At 38.7% G+C, this 16,593-nt stretch overlaps 1 protein-coding gene across 1 annotated transcript; it reads left to right on the top strand.

Annotated features, from left to right (window-relative positions):
• Positions 1 to 7,777: 7,777 nt before the first annotated feature.
• On the top strand, positions 7,778 to 15,415 carry LOC111780090 (transcription factor LHW). Its single transcript, XM_023660368.2, has 10 exons — positions 7,778 to 8,516; positions 10,411 to 10,623; positions 10,716 to 10,797; positions 11,894 to 11,935; positions 12,026 to 12,085; positions 12,327 to 14,105; positions 14,198 to 14,299; positions 14,457 to 14,597; positions 14,670 to 14,795; positions 14,897 to 15,415. Exons 1-10 carry the CDS (start codon positions 8,422 to 8,424, stop codon positions 15,077 to 15,079), a joined length of 2,823 nt encoding a protein of 940 aa, XP_023516136.2. The 5' UTR covers positions 7,778 to 8,421; the 3' UTR covers positions 15,080 to 15,415.
• Positions 15,416 to 16,593: the final 1,178 nt, after the last annotated feature.

Here is a 16,593-nt window from a genome sequence, read left to right as displayed (position 1 = left end):
GAGGGGACCTAACCAATCAAAGATATGACACCTGTCACATGACGTGGTGCTAACAAACACGTGTCAGATATGACTTTATTTTGATAAATCTATTATTTATTTATTTTTTTAAAGGAAAAATAAATTATTTATTTGTGTATAAGAACCTTCTATTTTTTTTAATTTAAAATTTTAAAAATTAACAAATACGAGTATAGAGAGGTTCGACGAAACGCTATTTCTTTTAAGAGGAAGACGATAGAAGCCCTGGGGGAAAACGACCTCCCGAAAACCTCTGTTACACTCAAACTCGTTACACTAGGAATAAGTACATAAGAAACTGATACATTCAAAACAGTTATATTAGAAACAACGAGAGAAACACCTGATATAGGCATCACTGAAAGCTCGCCCGAGCACGAGGAATCAAAACCAGAGAGATTAGGTTGAGTTCGAAAAATTTTATAAACCAATCCAAAATTTTAAGTTGATCGAGTTGGTGACTTGAACGACCTAACCCAATCCTCTATTTTCAGACTAAGTTGGATCACAGTGACCAACAAACTTCTCAAATTCATCACGTCCACATATAAACTCGCCTTATCAAAGTATTTCATGAATTTAACTAAGACGCTCGTCGTAATTCCTTTGAGATGTGTGATGGATCAGTCAGCTAGCTTTGTGTAGATAACTAGAGACATCAAGTCAATACTAGCATCCCAATCGAACAACGTTTTACAGAAAGAAGAATTGTCAACCGTTCAAGGAACAGTAAAGCTCCTTTGATCATTTAATTTTTTTCGATGACCTATATATCATTTGGATTGGCTGATCGGTATTATCTTTTCCAGCTCTTCTCAATTGAACAGTTTTACCGTGTTCTCCCGAGCTTACCTAACATTTAAGTTTATATGACTTTTAAGTGAACGAAAAATCTTTAAAAAATAATATATTTATTTTTAAAAAATTAAATTTCACACTAATAAGCAAAATATTTCAAAAGGTCAAGATTCTCATAAACTTTCCGTCCTATAATCTTCAATCATTATTTGGTGGGGCCCACCGTGTGCCGCTCTATATGTCTCCACACACTTTAAATTTTTTTTTTTTTTTTTGTAAAATTATATAACGACCGAGAACAAAACATGCTGAAAGAACTCGTGTTGGTTTGTAGAGATAATTGTTCCTCTAGTGACCATAAAAATTAAGAGGCTAGAGGTTGTTTTGAGGTCCATACCGACCACGATGGTCAACTGGATCAATCAGTGTAAGTCAGCTGAACGCTGTGGATAAACTCAAACGAACCGAGTGAGAAATTGACGTTTGAAAATCTTGTGGGGTCAAAGATCCAACTTTTTTATAAATATTTGAACGCGCTTTTTCGATTATAATTTTCATTTACCATTTAGTCAAAGATTTGAGCTATAATAAATAAGAAAAAGAATTTTAAAAAAAAATAAAAAATAAAGTAATTTTCTTGCCCTACCAATGTTTAATTATGGATTTTATATGATCTCGTAAGATTTTCAAATGTTGTATGGAACTTTTTCGAAACTTTTGTTGACTAATAAGCTTGACTTTCGACGAACATTTATGGCTTTTTTGAAGTATCTGTAATAAGATTGTCTGTAATCCTTAAGAATCTCCTTTTCGTCGAAACAGTTCAAATGGTCGGTTAAGAGTGACGTATGATGTTCTAGAAGAATGATGATGAAAATCAATTTAATAAAGTTTTAAGTAACGTTTAAATTGAGATTAAGTAACCCACTGCTAGCAAATATCGTTCGTTTTGGCTCGTTACATATCGTCGTCAGTCTCACGGTTTTAACATGCATCTGTTTGGGAGAGGTTTCTACACCCTTGCGAGAAATGCATAGTTCCCATCTCCAAGCGACGTGGGATCTCACAATCCACCCCATTTAGGGCCCGAACATCCTTACTAGTACACCGCTCGACTTCTAGCTCTAATACCATTTGTAACAACCAAAATCCACTACTAGTAAATGTTGTCCGCTTTGGCTCGTTACGCATTGCTATCAGCCAACGTGTTTTCTTAATCGATTATATATGTCTTAATCATTTAAATTTAACAACATAAAGATTCAAACTTCTGACCAATTGATCGATTATATATGTCTTAATCAGTTAAATTATACTCAAGTTAAGCTACTACAATAATATGAAAACGTTTCCGCCTTTTCTTATTGCTTGCCTATGCTAGAACATTGTTCGCTCATGATGATATATTTGATCATTATATTGCTTGCACGAATGTGTATGTGTTATGGATTTGTGATTTAATTCCCGAAAATGACATAAGTTGTGATTGTGGCTGTGACACCCGAGTAAACTTGAGATATATGAATGAATCAAGATCACATATGAACGAGAGCTTGAATACGTTTATTTCCCGTGACAATTCTTAGGAGGCTACCTAAAATGGAACTGGTCCGAGTCAAATACACTTAATTTTATAGTTTCTGTGATTAAGTCGCTGAAAAAACGTACCTTATTGATATAAATAGTAACTATCAATTCTATTGTACATTTTTAACGGTTAAGATCTCTCTGATTCGAATGTAGTTTAGGTTCATTTATCTACTCCTCATTTACTCGAGTATCACACGAAACGTCTGAGAATGAAGGTAAAAATTGATAACTTTATTAGATATTATACGAGTACGAGGTAAATATATTATTATTATTATTATTATTATTATTATTATTATTATTTTAAAGTTATTATTATCATAATTATTTTATATTTCTACATCCATTTATTTATTTATATTGAAATGATAGTTCTGATGGAGTAAATTATACTCTTTTATAATTAAAAAAGGTATGATTGCATAGAAAAATTAAAAAAAAAAATATTAATATCATTAAGGAATTTTTTAAAATTGAAATTTGATAAAAAAAAAAATATATATACAGATATATGACTAAACCGAGATCGTATTTGAATAAGAGTAATCTTTAACAAAATTACATTAGTTTTAAAAGACACGAGCGGTGTTCATATGATTCGATAAAAGTCAGGTTGAGTTAGATTTTTCTCGGTTCAATTACGTTGAATTTTTCATAAAACTAAAAATTCTGTTTGGTTTGAGGTTGACATTTTTCTGATCGGGTCAACTCAACCAACCCAAGTGATACATTACGAGTCATGAATGTTTGAGCTCCTCGTCACAAACTCAATCGGACCGTGTACTAATTTTTTTTTTTTTTTTTTTTTTTTTTTTTTTTTTTTTTTTTTTTTTTTAAGAATCACTCTTTCATGTGTCTCCCAACTAATGTTGGCTCCTCCTTTTTATGCGCCTTAACCATATATTATCTATTAAAAAAACAAATAAAATTAAACTGACCCGTCAGTCACTCACCAACCCAATAAAAAACAATCAGTGCAATTCTGACCAGTATTTTGGGAGTTTGCAAATCTCCCATACGCCATCTCAGCCATTGATTCTCAAAGTACGTAACCAATCAACGGTCTAAACTTACCTTCACTTTTCACTTTTCACCGGCATGCGGAGTTTAAAACTTAAAATTATTTAAATAAATAAATAAATAATGCTGCGTTGGCAAAGGGGATTTTTTGGGCATTGGGTAATTATTTTCAAAATTAATGGTTAAAATTTCGAGATTTTTTTTTTAATTAATTTGATAAATAATAATTTAAAAATATTGTAATTAAAAATTAATTAATTAAAGGGGGACAGCATACTGACAATGTCAGTGTAGAGTCCAGAATCATTCTATTTTTAATAATAATAATAATAATAATAATAAATAATATATTTGGATTTTTAAAATATGATTGAAAAATATTAAATAATTATTTTCTTCATTAGATTCACAAATTGGAGTTATTTGTTTGTTTTTATTCAACTAATTTTATGAATATCTCTTCATCGTACAACTTTTTTATATTAATTTAATTACGTTTAAAAGTATCTTACGTGTTTACGTTTGATTCTATATTTTCAGCTACTCGTTTGGTAACCAGATATAGAGAGAGTTGTGGCAGGACGTTTTCTTTGAGTCGAGCTATAGAGAGAGTTGATGCTTATAATGTAAAACGAATCTACGAGCTATGATACAAACTGTAACGACTCGTGGTTGGTACCAAAGAATAAAACATGCAACGTGTTGTGACATCATCGTGTGTATCATAAACATATAGAACACGACCCTATAGATCATATTCTGTATATTCAGGGAGTGATCTTGTCATGTATGTTCCAAACATATAGACATGATTCTATAGATCAGAACATAAACATACTGGGAGTGACTTTGTCATACGTAGATCAAATCATAACAATTTAATCAGACGAGTTCAACTAGACTGAACCAACCAATCACATTGAACTAGACAGGTCAATTCCAACCAGACCGTACCAATCGATTAAAACTAGACCATTTCATACCATTTTCTTCCTGTGCATCTTTCCTCTAGGGTTTTCCCTTCAAGGCTACAACGTTAGAATACGAGACGAGCCACATAACCTCCAACCGCGATCCACGATAGTGATGGAACAAATGGCATAGTGAGAGAATACGACCCTATAGATCATATCGTGTATATTCAGGGAGTGACCTTGTCATGTATGTTCCAAACATGTAGACATGATTCTATAGATCAGAACATAAACATACAGGGAGTGACTCTTTCATCGTAGAGCAAATCAGATGAGTTCAACTAGACTGAACCAGTCGATCATATTAAACTAGATAGGTCAATTCCCAGTTCAAAATAGACCGGTTCATACCCTTTTCTTCCTCGTGCATCTTTCCTCTAGGGTTTTTCCTTCAAGGCTACAACGTTAGAACACGAGACGAGCCACATAACCTTCAACCACGATCCACGATAGTGATGGAACAAATGCCATTGGCTGTGAGGTAGCTAGAAACCCGAAACTCGAGAAAAGTATCAGCAACACCATTTATTAAAACTTAGAATTAAAGCGATTAAAGAAAAATATTGGGATATTATGATATAAATAAATTGATAATTTGGAAATAAAAAATGATTATGACCTAATTTAAAAAATAAAATAAAAAAAGAGTAGAAAGGAATGTGATATAATATATGTTGGTGAAAATATAAAATATAAAAAGAAGAGATAGCTAAAGATTAGGTTAAAAAATAGGTGCAACATGCACATACTTGATTACACTCAATGGACCATTTTTAATATATTAGAGAGAGAAAGAGAAGAATCCAAATTGTTTTCGACCACAACCTAAGATTTCTTTATTAAAATATCTTTGTTCGATTATGTTTTTTTTTGGTTTGTTTAATGATCGGTACGTGCTAGATCTCACGTTGGTTGGAAAGAAAACGAAATATTCCTTATAGAAATGTGCAAACCTCTCCCTAGTAGACCGTGAGGTTGACGGGGATACGTAGCGAGTTAAAACGAATAATATTTGTCAGTGGTGGACTTGGGCTATTACAGATGGTATCAGAGCCAAACACCGGGTGATGTGCCAACAAGAACGCTGGGTCTCACAATTTTGATTGGTAGCGGATTTGGCGATTGGTGGCACTCACTTTCAGTACTGAGTGAGTCAAGCCAACTTCTGACCATGTTGCCTATGGTTGGACAACATGTATTCAAACCTCGAGTGGTGTTAAGCCAACATTGGTTGAAAGCAAGATTGAGAGAGAGATCGAGAGTGGTGTTATATAACATGCAAACAAAAAGGCAACAACAACGGTTTAAACAGTATATAGCTTTTTAGGTAGGATGAATTTGACAACTAGTCACATCTCCCTTTGGTACATTTTGAGGCATTTCATGTCTACCAGGCGTAGACATGATCTCGCTGAAACGTCATACTCTTAAAGAAAACAAGAAAGAAATAATACAACATGAAAACAGTAAAAGAAAACAATAAAGTAGTACAATGAAAGGGTTTTGGCGTGTCACGGGCATGCGACAATGGGCCACATGCCTTGTACAAGAATGCCCGTGACGCTGAGCCTAGTACGACGTTAAATATTTACTAGCGGGCTTGAGCTGTTATAATACGTTCTTTCTTTAAATTATAAGTTTAATCTTTTTTAAATTGACCAATATATTCAATAATTTTATTTCTAGTACGACGTTAAATTTTTAATTTTGTGTCTAATAAATTTATGAATTTTAAGAAATGTCGAGTAAGTCACATGCAATAATTCAATAAATTAATTTAAACAAAATTAGAAAAAGTTATAATACGGCAAAGGTGAATGTACTTTGAACTTGCTAGAATATACCCTCACCATTATTGCTAAAAAGTCCTTTAAAAAACAGTTATTTACTTTTAAATATTTTTAAAATCATTTAATTTTAAATGATTTTTCGACTAATAATTTTTTCTGCACCTCTTGGAGTCTCGAAAAAATTAGAGTTGTAATCCTCTATTGAGCAACCACACCTACACCTTGCACGTGCCGAATGAATGAAACAGTCAAATTGGTCCCAATCAATCCAATTGAACCGAGTTCGATAAGTCCACAACACCTCGCACGTGACGTCAGATGTGATCCTCTTTGTTGTTGTACGATTCTCTTCTGTTCCTTGTGTTCATTTAGATCGAGTGTGTGTTGTTGTGCGATCCTAACGTAAGTAACACAGACTATATCATTGGAGAATGTCGGGATCATCAGGTGTCGAATCCGAATTTGGAATACTGATCGAAATGGTGAATAAAATAATGAAATTATGAATATTTTTTAAATATTGCACAAAGAAGGAAGATGGTAGGTGACACGTGCTCTTTTATTTATTTATTATATATATTTTTTTGCGCCCCGTTTTTTTTTTCTCGAAAGCATTAAAAAGTAAGGTTGCATTATAAAATAAAATAAAATAAAATAAAATAAAATAAAATAAAAAGAAAAAAAGAAAATAGTTTTTTTTTATGGAGGGGACATAAGGGTAATTAAACAAAAAGGTAAGGGCAATCTAGTATCTGACGTCACCGCAACAGCGATCCGCACTGCATCACTGCCCAACCACATCCCAACACGTGTCCACACTCTGAACCTCCTGCAGCCTCCCCAAATATAATTACCCCTCCACTCACAAATTTATATAAAATTCAAATTTACCTAAATTACAAATTTGATATTTAAATTTTGATTATAATAATTATTATTATTGACTTAAAATATTATGTGATAATTTGAAATGACACGTATAAATATATTAGATAAATATATGGAGGACGGAAGATAAAAGTATATATTTACACGGAAAAAGGACAAAAATGTAATTTTAAGAAATAGATAGATGGACGAAATACATTTTTAACTATATATATAATCACCCTTTTATTGAAATTTCGTTCTTATAAAAATTGTTAGCTCTCTTTTGATGGTTAGATCGAGAAAAATAGATTAATAAAACGAGAATGACAAAAAATAGTATTTATTACACAAAAAAGGACAAAAATGTAATTTCAAGAAGTGAACAGATAGACGAAGTGCAGTTTCAACTAAAATTTTGTCTTTATGAAGTAGTTCGAGCGATGTAAGAAACAAGACGAGCAATCGGTCTCAGTTAATTCATAATATTTCAAAGTTTATTTTTTATTTTTTATTTTTTTACTTTTTTAATAATTTAGCTCTAAGAATTCCGGTTATATAGAAATGTTTTTCTTGGAAGGTTAAAATGGTAATTTCGTACTAATAAAATATAATAAAAGGTAGAGTGGCACTTTTGTAAATAATAGGAAATCCGAGCCTTTTTTGGGAAGCTCACCTTTTCTCCTTGTGTTCTTTTTATGGTGGACTTCACCGCAGTTGCAGAGCTTTTCTCACAGAGTGATTACGAGAGAAATTTGCAGAGCCAAAGTGAAAGAGGAGGAAGGAGGAAGAAGAAGGAAGAACTGAACAGACCCAGGTTCGAATCTCAGAGAAACCCATTTTCATCGCAATTAACTGGAAGAATCAACACCCATTTCCACTCTGAATCGACCCAGTTCTTCATCTTGAGCTCAAATTCCCTTCTCTTCACGGATTTTGATTCCCACCCTTTTTTAATTCTTCCCTGAGCTCAGAAATGGAGCAGATCATGGCAGTCTACAAGATTCAGACCTGTGGAATAGTGTAGGCGCTTTGGGAGAAACCGCTTGTCGCTATTCCTGCTCTGTTTCTCTCCCACTCCACCTTTTCCTCTCTGTTTTTCAAGCTTTCGGCTCGCCGGAGCATGGCTTTCCGGAGAAGAATTGTGGGAAATATTGACCCAGTTAGGAAGAGAAGCGGTGGTTTGAGAACGAAGCAGGCAGGGAGAGGATCGTGTCGTGGAAGTTAGAAATTAGAATGGGAAATTTGAAATAGCTTGAGAAATATACGGTCTCATCAGCGCTTGAGCATTTTATGTTCTTGTTCTCTACTGTTTCGTGCATGTTTTGTATTGGGTATTGTATAAAATTGCTTCGGTAGCTATGAGGTTTTCGCTTAAAGAAACGCTCAAGGCTCTTTGTGGTTCGAATCAGTGGTGTTATGCTGTGTTCTGGAAGATCGGTTGCCAAAATTCCAAGTAAGATTTGTTCTCCAAAACCCCATGAAATCCCATGTTTTTGATTTTTGTTTGGAGCATAGGAATATCCTTAATGGGATCTGGGTTTGATTGCTTTGTTGGAGTTTAGTTCAATCTAGAAAGGAAAAGGGGAAGAAAAGTTAAAAAGTGGCCTAGAGATTACTGTCTTTGAATCCTTTAAAGTGGGAAGTTCATTAATTAGGTTTGGATTCATGTTGTTTTGGTAGCTTGTGTTGTGTTGAGTAGTTCACATGATTGGTTAAAGCAGATTGTTTGATATGTGGCCTTTTACTTGCTTCTTTATCCCTTTTTAGCTGATTTTTTGGATGGATTCTGCTTTGTTCTGAAGATTAATGGCCTTTGGCTTTGGCTTTGGCTTTTCTGATATCATGTTTTGTGGAGTGGCGTTTGCTTTTTAAGACCAGCTGGTCTTTGAGTAATATGTTTGTCTTTGCTTGGGCGAGGGAATAGAGTTAGATGTTCATACTTTTTAGATCCTTTGACTGATTTGTTTTTGTGAGATTCTGCATCGGTTGGAGAGGGGATCGAAGCATTCCTTATAAGGGTGTGGAAATCTCTCCCTAGCTGACGTGTTTAGGAGGGGAAGCTCAAAAGGGAAAGCTGAAAGAGGACAATATATGCTAGCGGTGGGCTTGGTCTGTTACAAAGGGTAGCGTAACCAGACATCGGGCGGTGTGCTAGCGAGGATGCTGGGGTTCCAAGGGGGGTGGATTATGAGATCTCATATCGGTTGGAGAGGGGAACAAAGCAGTTCTTATAAGGGTGTGGAAATCTCTCCCTAGTAGACGTGTTTATGAGGGGAAGTTCGAAAGGGAAAGCTGAAAGGGAAAGCTGAAAGAGGACAATATATGTTAGCGGTGGGCTTGGGTTGTTACAAATGGTATTAGAGCTTGACATCGGGCGGTGTGCTAGCGAGGACGCTGGGGTTCCAAGGGGGGTGGATTATGAGATCCCACATCGGTTGGAGAGGGGAACGAAGCATTCCTTATAAGGGTGTGGAAATCTCTCCCTAGTAGATGCGTTTACGAGGGGAAGCTTGAAAGGGAAAGCCCAAAGAGGACAATATATGCTAGCGGTGGGCTTGGGCTGTTACAAATGGTATCAGAGTTAGACATCGGGTAGTGTGCCAGCGAGGACGCTGGGCTTCCAAGGGGGGTGGATTATGAGATCCCACATCGGTTGGAGAGGGGAACGAAGCAGTCGGTATAAGGGTGTGGAAATCTCTCCATAGAGACGCGTTTATGAGGGGAAGTCCGGAAGGAAAAGTCGAAAAAGGACAATATATGCTTGTGGTGATCTTGGGTTGTTACAAATGGTATCAGAGCCAAACACGGGGAGGTGTGCCAGCAAGGATGCTGGGCTTCCAAAGGGGGTGGATTATGAGATCCCACATTAGTTGGAGAGGGGGAACAAAACATTCCTTATAAAGGTGTGGAAACCTCTCCCTAACAGACACGTTTATGAGGAGAAGTCTTAAAGGGAAAGACCAAAGAGGACAATATATGCTAGCGGTGAGCTTGGGCTGTTACGAATGGTATTAGAGCTAGACACTGGGCGGTGTGCTACCGAGGATGTTGGGCTCCCAAGGGGGGTGGATTATGAGATCCCACGTCGGTTGGAGAGGGGAACAAAACATTCCTTATAAGGGTGTGGAAGCCTCTCCCTAGCAGACGCGTTTATGAAGGGAAGCTCGACAGGGAAAATCCAAAGAGAACAATATCTGCTAGCGGTGGGCTTGTGTCGTTACAGTTTTCTTTTCTCAATGTACTGAGGCAATGAAGATATCGTAGTGCTTCGTTTCGATTTGAAATCTTTAGTTTAATGTGGCAGTTGTTATCTTTGAGCATAAATGTGAGGCATTTTGGACTTGCAGGCTCCTGATTTGGGAAGAATGCCATTACCAGCTCTTACCCAGCTTTGAGTCATCTGGAAGTGGGAACTCCAAATTACCCCTTGGGGAATGGGAAGGATGTTGGGGGTATTCCCAAAGTTCCTCCTCACAACAGGCGAATCGTGTGGACGACAAACTTTATTCCTTAATTAACAAGATGATGTTGAATAAACAGATTAGTTTAGTAGGTGAAGGGTAAGCACCTTCCAGAGCTCGATTATCCTCTATTGTTCTTCTTTTCGGTACTCGTTTTAACCGAACATGCTATGCACGTTTGTCGTTTTCAGGATTGTTGGGCGAGCTGCGTTTACAGGAAACCATCAGTGGATTCTGTCAAGCAATTATACCAGAGATGCTTATCCACCAGAGGTATGCATCAAATGTTTTACTGCTCATAAAGTCGTTGGAATCACGAGTATTCTCGACGAATGTATGGTCCAATGGAAATGGGATTATGAGTAATTCCACGTTTTAATGGTTCCATCCTTCGGAAACCAACTTGCTTGTCCTGGACTCATTTTGTAACAGCCTAAGCCTACCGCTAGCAGATATTGTCCTCTTTAAGCTTTACCTTTTGGACTTCCCCTCAAGGTTTTTAAAACGCGTCTGCTAGGGAGAGGTTTCTACACCCTTATAAAGAATGCTTCGTTCCCCTCTCCAACCTATGTGGGATCTCAAAATCCACACCCCTTTCGGGGCTAGCGTCCTCGCTGGCACTCGTTTCCTTCTCCAATCGATGTGGACCCCCCCCCCCCCCCCAATCCACCCCCTTCTGGGTCCAACGTTCTTGCTAGCATACCGCCTCGTGTCCACCCCCTTAGGGACTCAGCCTCCTTGCTGACACATCCCCCGGTGTCTGACTCTGATACCATTTGTAACAACTCAAGCCCACCTCTATCAGATATTGCCTCTTTGGGCTTTCCCTCAAGGTTTTTAAAACGTGTATGTTAGGGAGAGTTTTCCACACCCTTATAAAGAATGCTTCGTTCCCCTCTCCAATCGATGTAGGATCTCACAATCCACCCCCCTTCGAGGCCCAGCGTCCTCGTTGGCACTCGTTCCCTTCTCCAATTGATATGGGACCCCCAATCCACCCCCTTTCGGAACCCAACATCCTTGCTGGCACACTGCCTCATGTCCACCCCCTTAGAGGCTCAGCCTTCTCACTAGCACGTCGCCCGGTGTCTAACTCTGATACCATTTGTACTAGCCCAAGCCCACCGCTAAGTAGATATTGTCCTGTTTGGGCTTTCTCTCAAGATTTTTTAAACGCGTCTGTTAGGGAGAGGTTTCCATACCCTTATAAAGAATGCTTCGTTCCCCTTTCCAACCAACGTGGGATCTCGCTACATTCTTTGATCATGTTCTAACCTCTTAAATTTACATGGTTGATGTGAAAGGTTCATGATGAAAATAGATCAAATTTTTTGCATTGACCATTAATTCTTTTGGGATGTGCTTTCAGGTTCTTAATGAGTTGCATCAACAATTTTTAGCTGGAATGCAGGTTTGATAGATTTTCCTACATCTTCTATCCCCCGTAACAAAATTGTTTCCTCAAACAGTTTCGTGAAAAGCTTTTGTATCTCATTTGCAGACTGTCGCAGTTATTCCGGTGCTTCCTCATGGAGTCGTACAGCTGGGCTCGTCCTTCTCGGTGAGTACCCATTAAAGCGTTAGTTCTGTTCGTACCTGTGGCTTTTGAATAATTGTCTTATAACATACATCTGGAGGATGATACCATTAGTTGCCCTGTAAATATGCTAGTGGTTGACTATCATATCAGCTATTTTCAATTAGTCCGAGAACTATAGAAATCGTTCGATTACATCGAGTATTAGCTTTACCTCATCAGACTTCCGAGTTCCCTTAATGATGTTCTCGAATTGCTTCTTCAGATCATGGAGAACTTGATGTTTGTAAACGACGTAAAGAGTTTGATACTACATTTAGGATCTGTGCCTGGTGCTCTTCTTTCTGAGACGTATGATGGAAAAGACCCTTCTCGAATGGCTGGACTTACGGACCCTTCTCGAAGTTGCGACGTGATGGATCCCTTATTCATGGATGGCAATTGCAACCCACAAGACAACTCATTGCTAGCTTCTAGGTCCAATCAGCCTTCTAATTTGCTGTTTCAAGAGATCTGGTCTAATAATCATCTTGCTGCTTCTTCAACGTCGCAAAATCCTTACATGACCCGAGCTCTGGCAATTCCTCATCAAAATCTTGGTCTATCAAACGATACTCTAGCGATGAAGCCGAGTCTCCCTTCAAGAGACGATTTGGAGTATGGACGTGTCAGAGCTGAAGTCATTCTTCCAAATACTGAGGCACGGTTTCACCAGCACGGTTCTTCGAGTTCTTTGTACAACTCCCAATCTGGTGTCTTTCTATCGACTGTTGCGCATAGCAGCCTGAAATTAGTGGGAAATCAGAATCTTTCAGCTGGCTTGAATTCATCAAATACTTGTAACCCGTCTCAACTGGTGGCACCTGGTGGCATAACGATCGATAACGAAAATAGTTCCGTTACAACCAATCATCCATTAGTTGAAAGCAAGCAGTCAAAGGAAACGAAAACTATTGGTTCAAAGCCATTTTCAGTTCCAGTCTCTGTTTCTGATGACCGTCGAGCAACTGAAAAAGGTGTTTATGGGGGCGAGCAGGGTGGAATCGAGGTGCAAAATGCTCTCGATTCGAAGGCCGATGAGGTTTCTTTATCTGGTGGGCTAGGTTGTTCGGTTACATCTAGTCAACGGTCACTAGAGAACTGTGGAAAAGCAATTTTGGAAGCAGCCCCATCAGCAGATAGTGATTTATTTGAAGCTCTTAATACTACATGGACTCAACTGGAGAATGTCGTGTCCTTGGATGACTACATGTCTGGTCTTGCTAATGATTACTCGAACCATTTTAACGGATTTGAGAGCTCGAGACTCCCGCATATTAAAAACGAACAAATTTGTGCTCTACCCTCTTCAGGTGATGACTTGTTCGATATTCTCGGTGTGGAGTATAAGAATAAACTTCTCAGTGACAACTGGAATAGTTTATCTGAGAGTCTGCACAACGAGGACAGGCAAAATTCCGATGCATCTCAGATAATGAACGCGCTCGAGGCTGGCTTGAGCTCAAACATCTCTTCTACATGTAGAACGATACCTGAATCGGGAACCAATTCATTGACAGCCTCTGACCAACTTTTAGATGCTATAGTTTCCAGAGGTCACTCTGCCATCAAGCAGAGTTCAGATGATAGCACTTCTTGTAGGACGACATTGACTAAAATCTGTAGCTCCTCGGGTCCGAGTAGCTTGATTTATGGACAGCCAAGTGCGCAGAGGGGAGTTTTCGGCGTCCCTAAGTCTCGGGGTGAAGTAGGGACGTTAGATAATAGCTCTTTCAGATCTGGTTGTAGACAAAATGATTTGGCAAATTGTTCTCAAAGTTCTTCAGTATATGGATCTCAAATCAGTTCATGGGTTGAACAGGGAGATAATTTGAAGCGTGACAGTAGCGTGTCGACAGCCTATTCTAAGAGGCCTGATGAAGTGAACAAATCGAGTCGTAAAAGGCTGAAACCGGGAGAGAACCCAAGACCAAGGCCCAAAGATCGCCAGATGATACAGGATCGCGTAAAGGAACTGCGGGAGATCGTGCCAAATGGAGCAAAAGTAATTCTTTTTACAAATATACATCGAACTTTCGAACACTTTCATATCTATGATTCTCATGAACTAACTATTTTGTGTCGATTTCTTAACAGTGTAGCATAGATGCATTACTCGAAAAAACCATCAAGCATATGCTTTTCCTGCAAAGTGTCACAAAGCATGCTGACAAGTTAAAACAGACAGGAGAGTCTAAGGTATCAGAATTACTAACTGTCCTGTTTTTCTTTGTTAACTATTGTTCGGTTTTCTCCACGCTGTTGAGAGCTCGTAATCATGGTTCGTTATATATATCGTTCGTATTTTATAGAATATGAAGAGATATGAGAGCTCTGTTTCCTTGGTTTATTGCAGATCATCCGTAAAGAAGGCGGACACTTTTTAAAAGATAACTTCGAAGGTGGGGCAACGTGGGCGTTCGAGGTTGGTTCACAAACTATGGTCTGCCCAATCATAGTTGAAGATTTGAATCCGCCACGTCAAATGCTCGTGGAGGTAGGCCTTCCATTTAAACTCGTCTTCCGTTTTGTATAATCTATTGACATTTTCATGTCCATTTTGTGGCAGATGCTTTGTGAAGAGAGGGGGTTCTTTTTGGAAATAGCCGATTTGATCCGTGGTATGGGCTTGACCATACTGAAAGGTGTGATGGAGGCACGAGACGACAAGATATGGGCACGATTTGCCGTTGAGGTAACTAACGAACATGGTCTCGGTGTAGTAGTTAGCTCTCGAGTGAGGTAGCATGAGGGCTTTATATATGTTACTGAATCGATTTTGCTTTACATTTACAGGCCAACAGGGACGTAACTCGAATGGAAATATTCATGTCGCTCGTTCACCTGTTGGAGCAGACACTGAAAGGCAACAATGTATCGATGGTAAATGCTATAGATAACAGCCATATGATTGTTCACAACTCGTTCCCTCAGTCGACACCGATCTCTGCAACTGGCAGGCCTGGTAGCTTGCAGTGAAAAGCTGCTTGCTCTACAAACGCTCATGGGGATGTTGAGAGCGAGCCCGGGTACGCTCGCTATGACTAACATGTTTCCAGTCCTAAGGTCTGTGGTTGCTCTAACCTTTTGGCTGATTTCTTTCTAAACTGTTGTTATATTGAGAGGTGTAATTTGCATCTGAACTCAGTATTTAGTTCATCTTAGGAGTGTTGTTTTCGTGCTGTTCTTCATTCCAAACCATTTATCCACTGAAATGTTAACTGTAAAAGGTCATAAATTATGGTGTGATTGTAATATGAGTGATGCTTAGAAGTCATCCATTAGTTGAAATCTACACGGAGTTTCAAAGAACAATTGCTTAGTTCCATGTCTATTCTAACATGCTTGCCCAACCTTTTGTGAAATCTTTCCACCAACTGTGTAATGAGAGCTAGAACATGTATTGTTCTCTATTGTTATGTATTCGTAGTAGTCGTTGTGTTTGAATTGAATTATGAGATCTCACATCGGTTAGGGAGGAGAACGAAGTATTGTTTATAAGAGTGTGAAAACTTCTCGCTAGTAGACGCGTTTTAAAATCTTGAGGGGAAGTTCAATAAGGACAATATTTGTTAGCGGCAGGCTTGGGCTGTTATAAATGGTATCAGAGCCAAATGCTGGGCGATGTGTCAGCGAGGAAACTAAGCCCTGAAAGGGTGTGGACATGAGGCGGTGTGCCAGCAAGGATGCAGGGTCACGAAGGGGATGGATTGGGTGTGTCCCATGTCGATTGGAGAAGGGAACGAGTGTGAGTGAGGATGTTGAGCTTTAAAGGGGGGTGGATTGTGAGATTCCACATCGGTTGGGGAGGAGAATGAAATAAGGATGTGGAAACCTCTTCTTAGCAGACACGTTTAAAAAATCTTGAGGGGAAACTCGAAAGGGAAAGTCCAAAGAGGACAATATGTGTTAACGGTGGGCTTGAGCTGTTACAAATGGTATCAGAGCCAAACATCGGAGAATGTGCTAGCGAGACTAAGCCTTGAAGGGGGTGGACACGAGGCAGTGTGCTAGCAAGGACACAGGGCCACGAAGGGGATGGATTGAGGGTGTCCCATGTCGTTTGGAGAAGAGAATGAGTGCTAGTGAAGATGCTGGGCCCCAAAGGGGGTAGATTGTGAGATCCCACATCGGTTGGGGAGGAGAACGAAACATTCTTTATAAGGGTGTGGAAACCTCTCCCTAGCAGATGCGTTTTATAAATCTTGAGGGTAAGTCTGAAAGGGAAAACCTAAGAGGACGATATTTGCTAGCGGTGGGCTTAGGCTGTTACAAATGGTATCAAATCCAAACATCAGACGATATGCCAATGAGGATTGGAGAGTGCGCCCCGAAGGAGGGTAGATTGGAGGGTCCCACATCGATTGGAGAAGGGAACAAGTACCAACTATAGAAGCTAACTCGAGAGAGAGATTTGTAGCATGAAAAAGGGAGTCATTGTAATCTTCACCTACAGTAGAACTTGGAGTTGGAAACGATTGAACGTAAACCCA

The sequence above is a fragment of the Cucurbita pepo genome, chromosome 18 (assembly GCF_057944985.1).
Source record: "Cucurbita pepo subsp. pepo isolate OVF chromosome 18, ASM5794498v1, whole genome shotgun sequence".
Taxonomy (NCBI): domain Eukaryota; kingdom Viridiplantae; phylum Streptophyta; class Magnoliopsida; order Cucurbitales; family Cucurbitaceae; genus Cucurbita; species Cucurbita pepo.
This window is presented reverse-complemented; position numbering and strand designations above follow the sequence as displayed.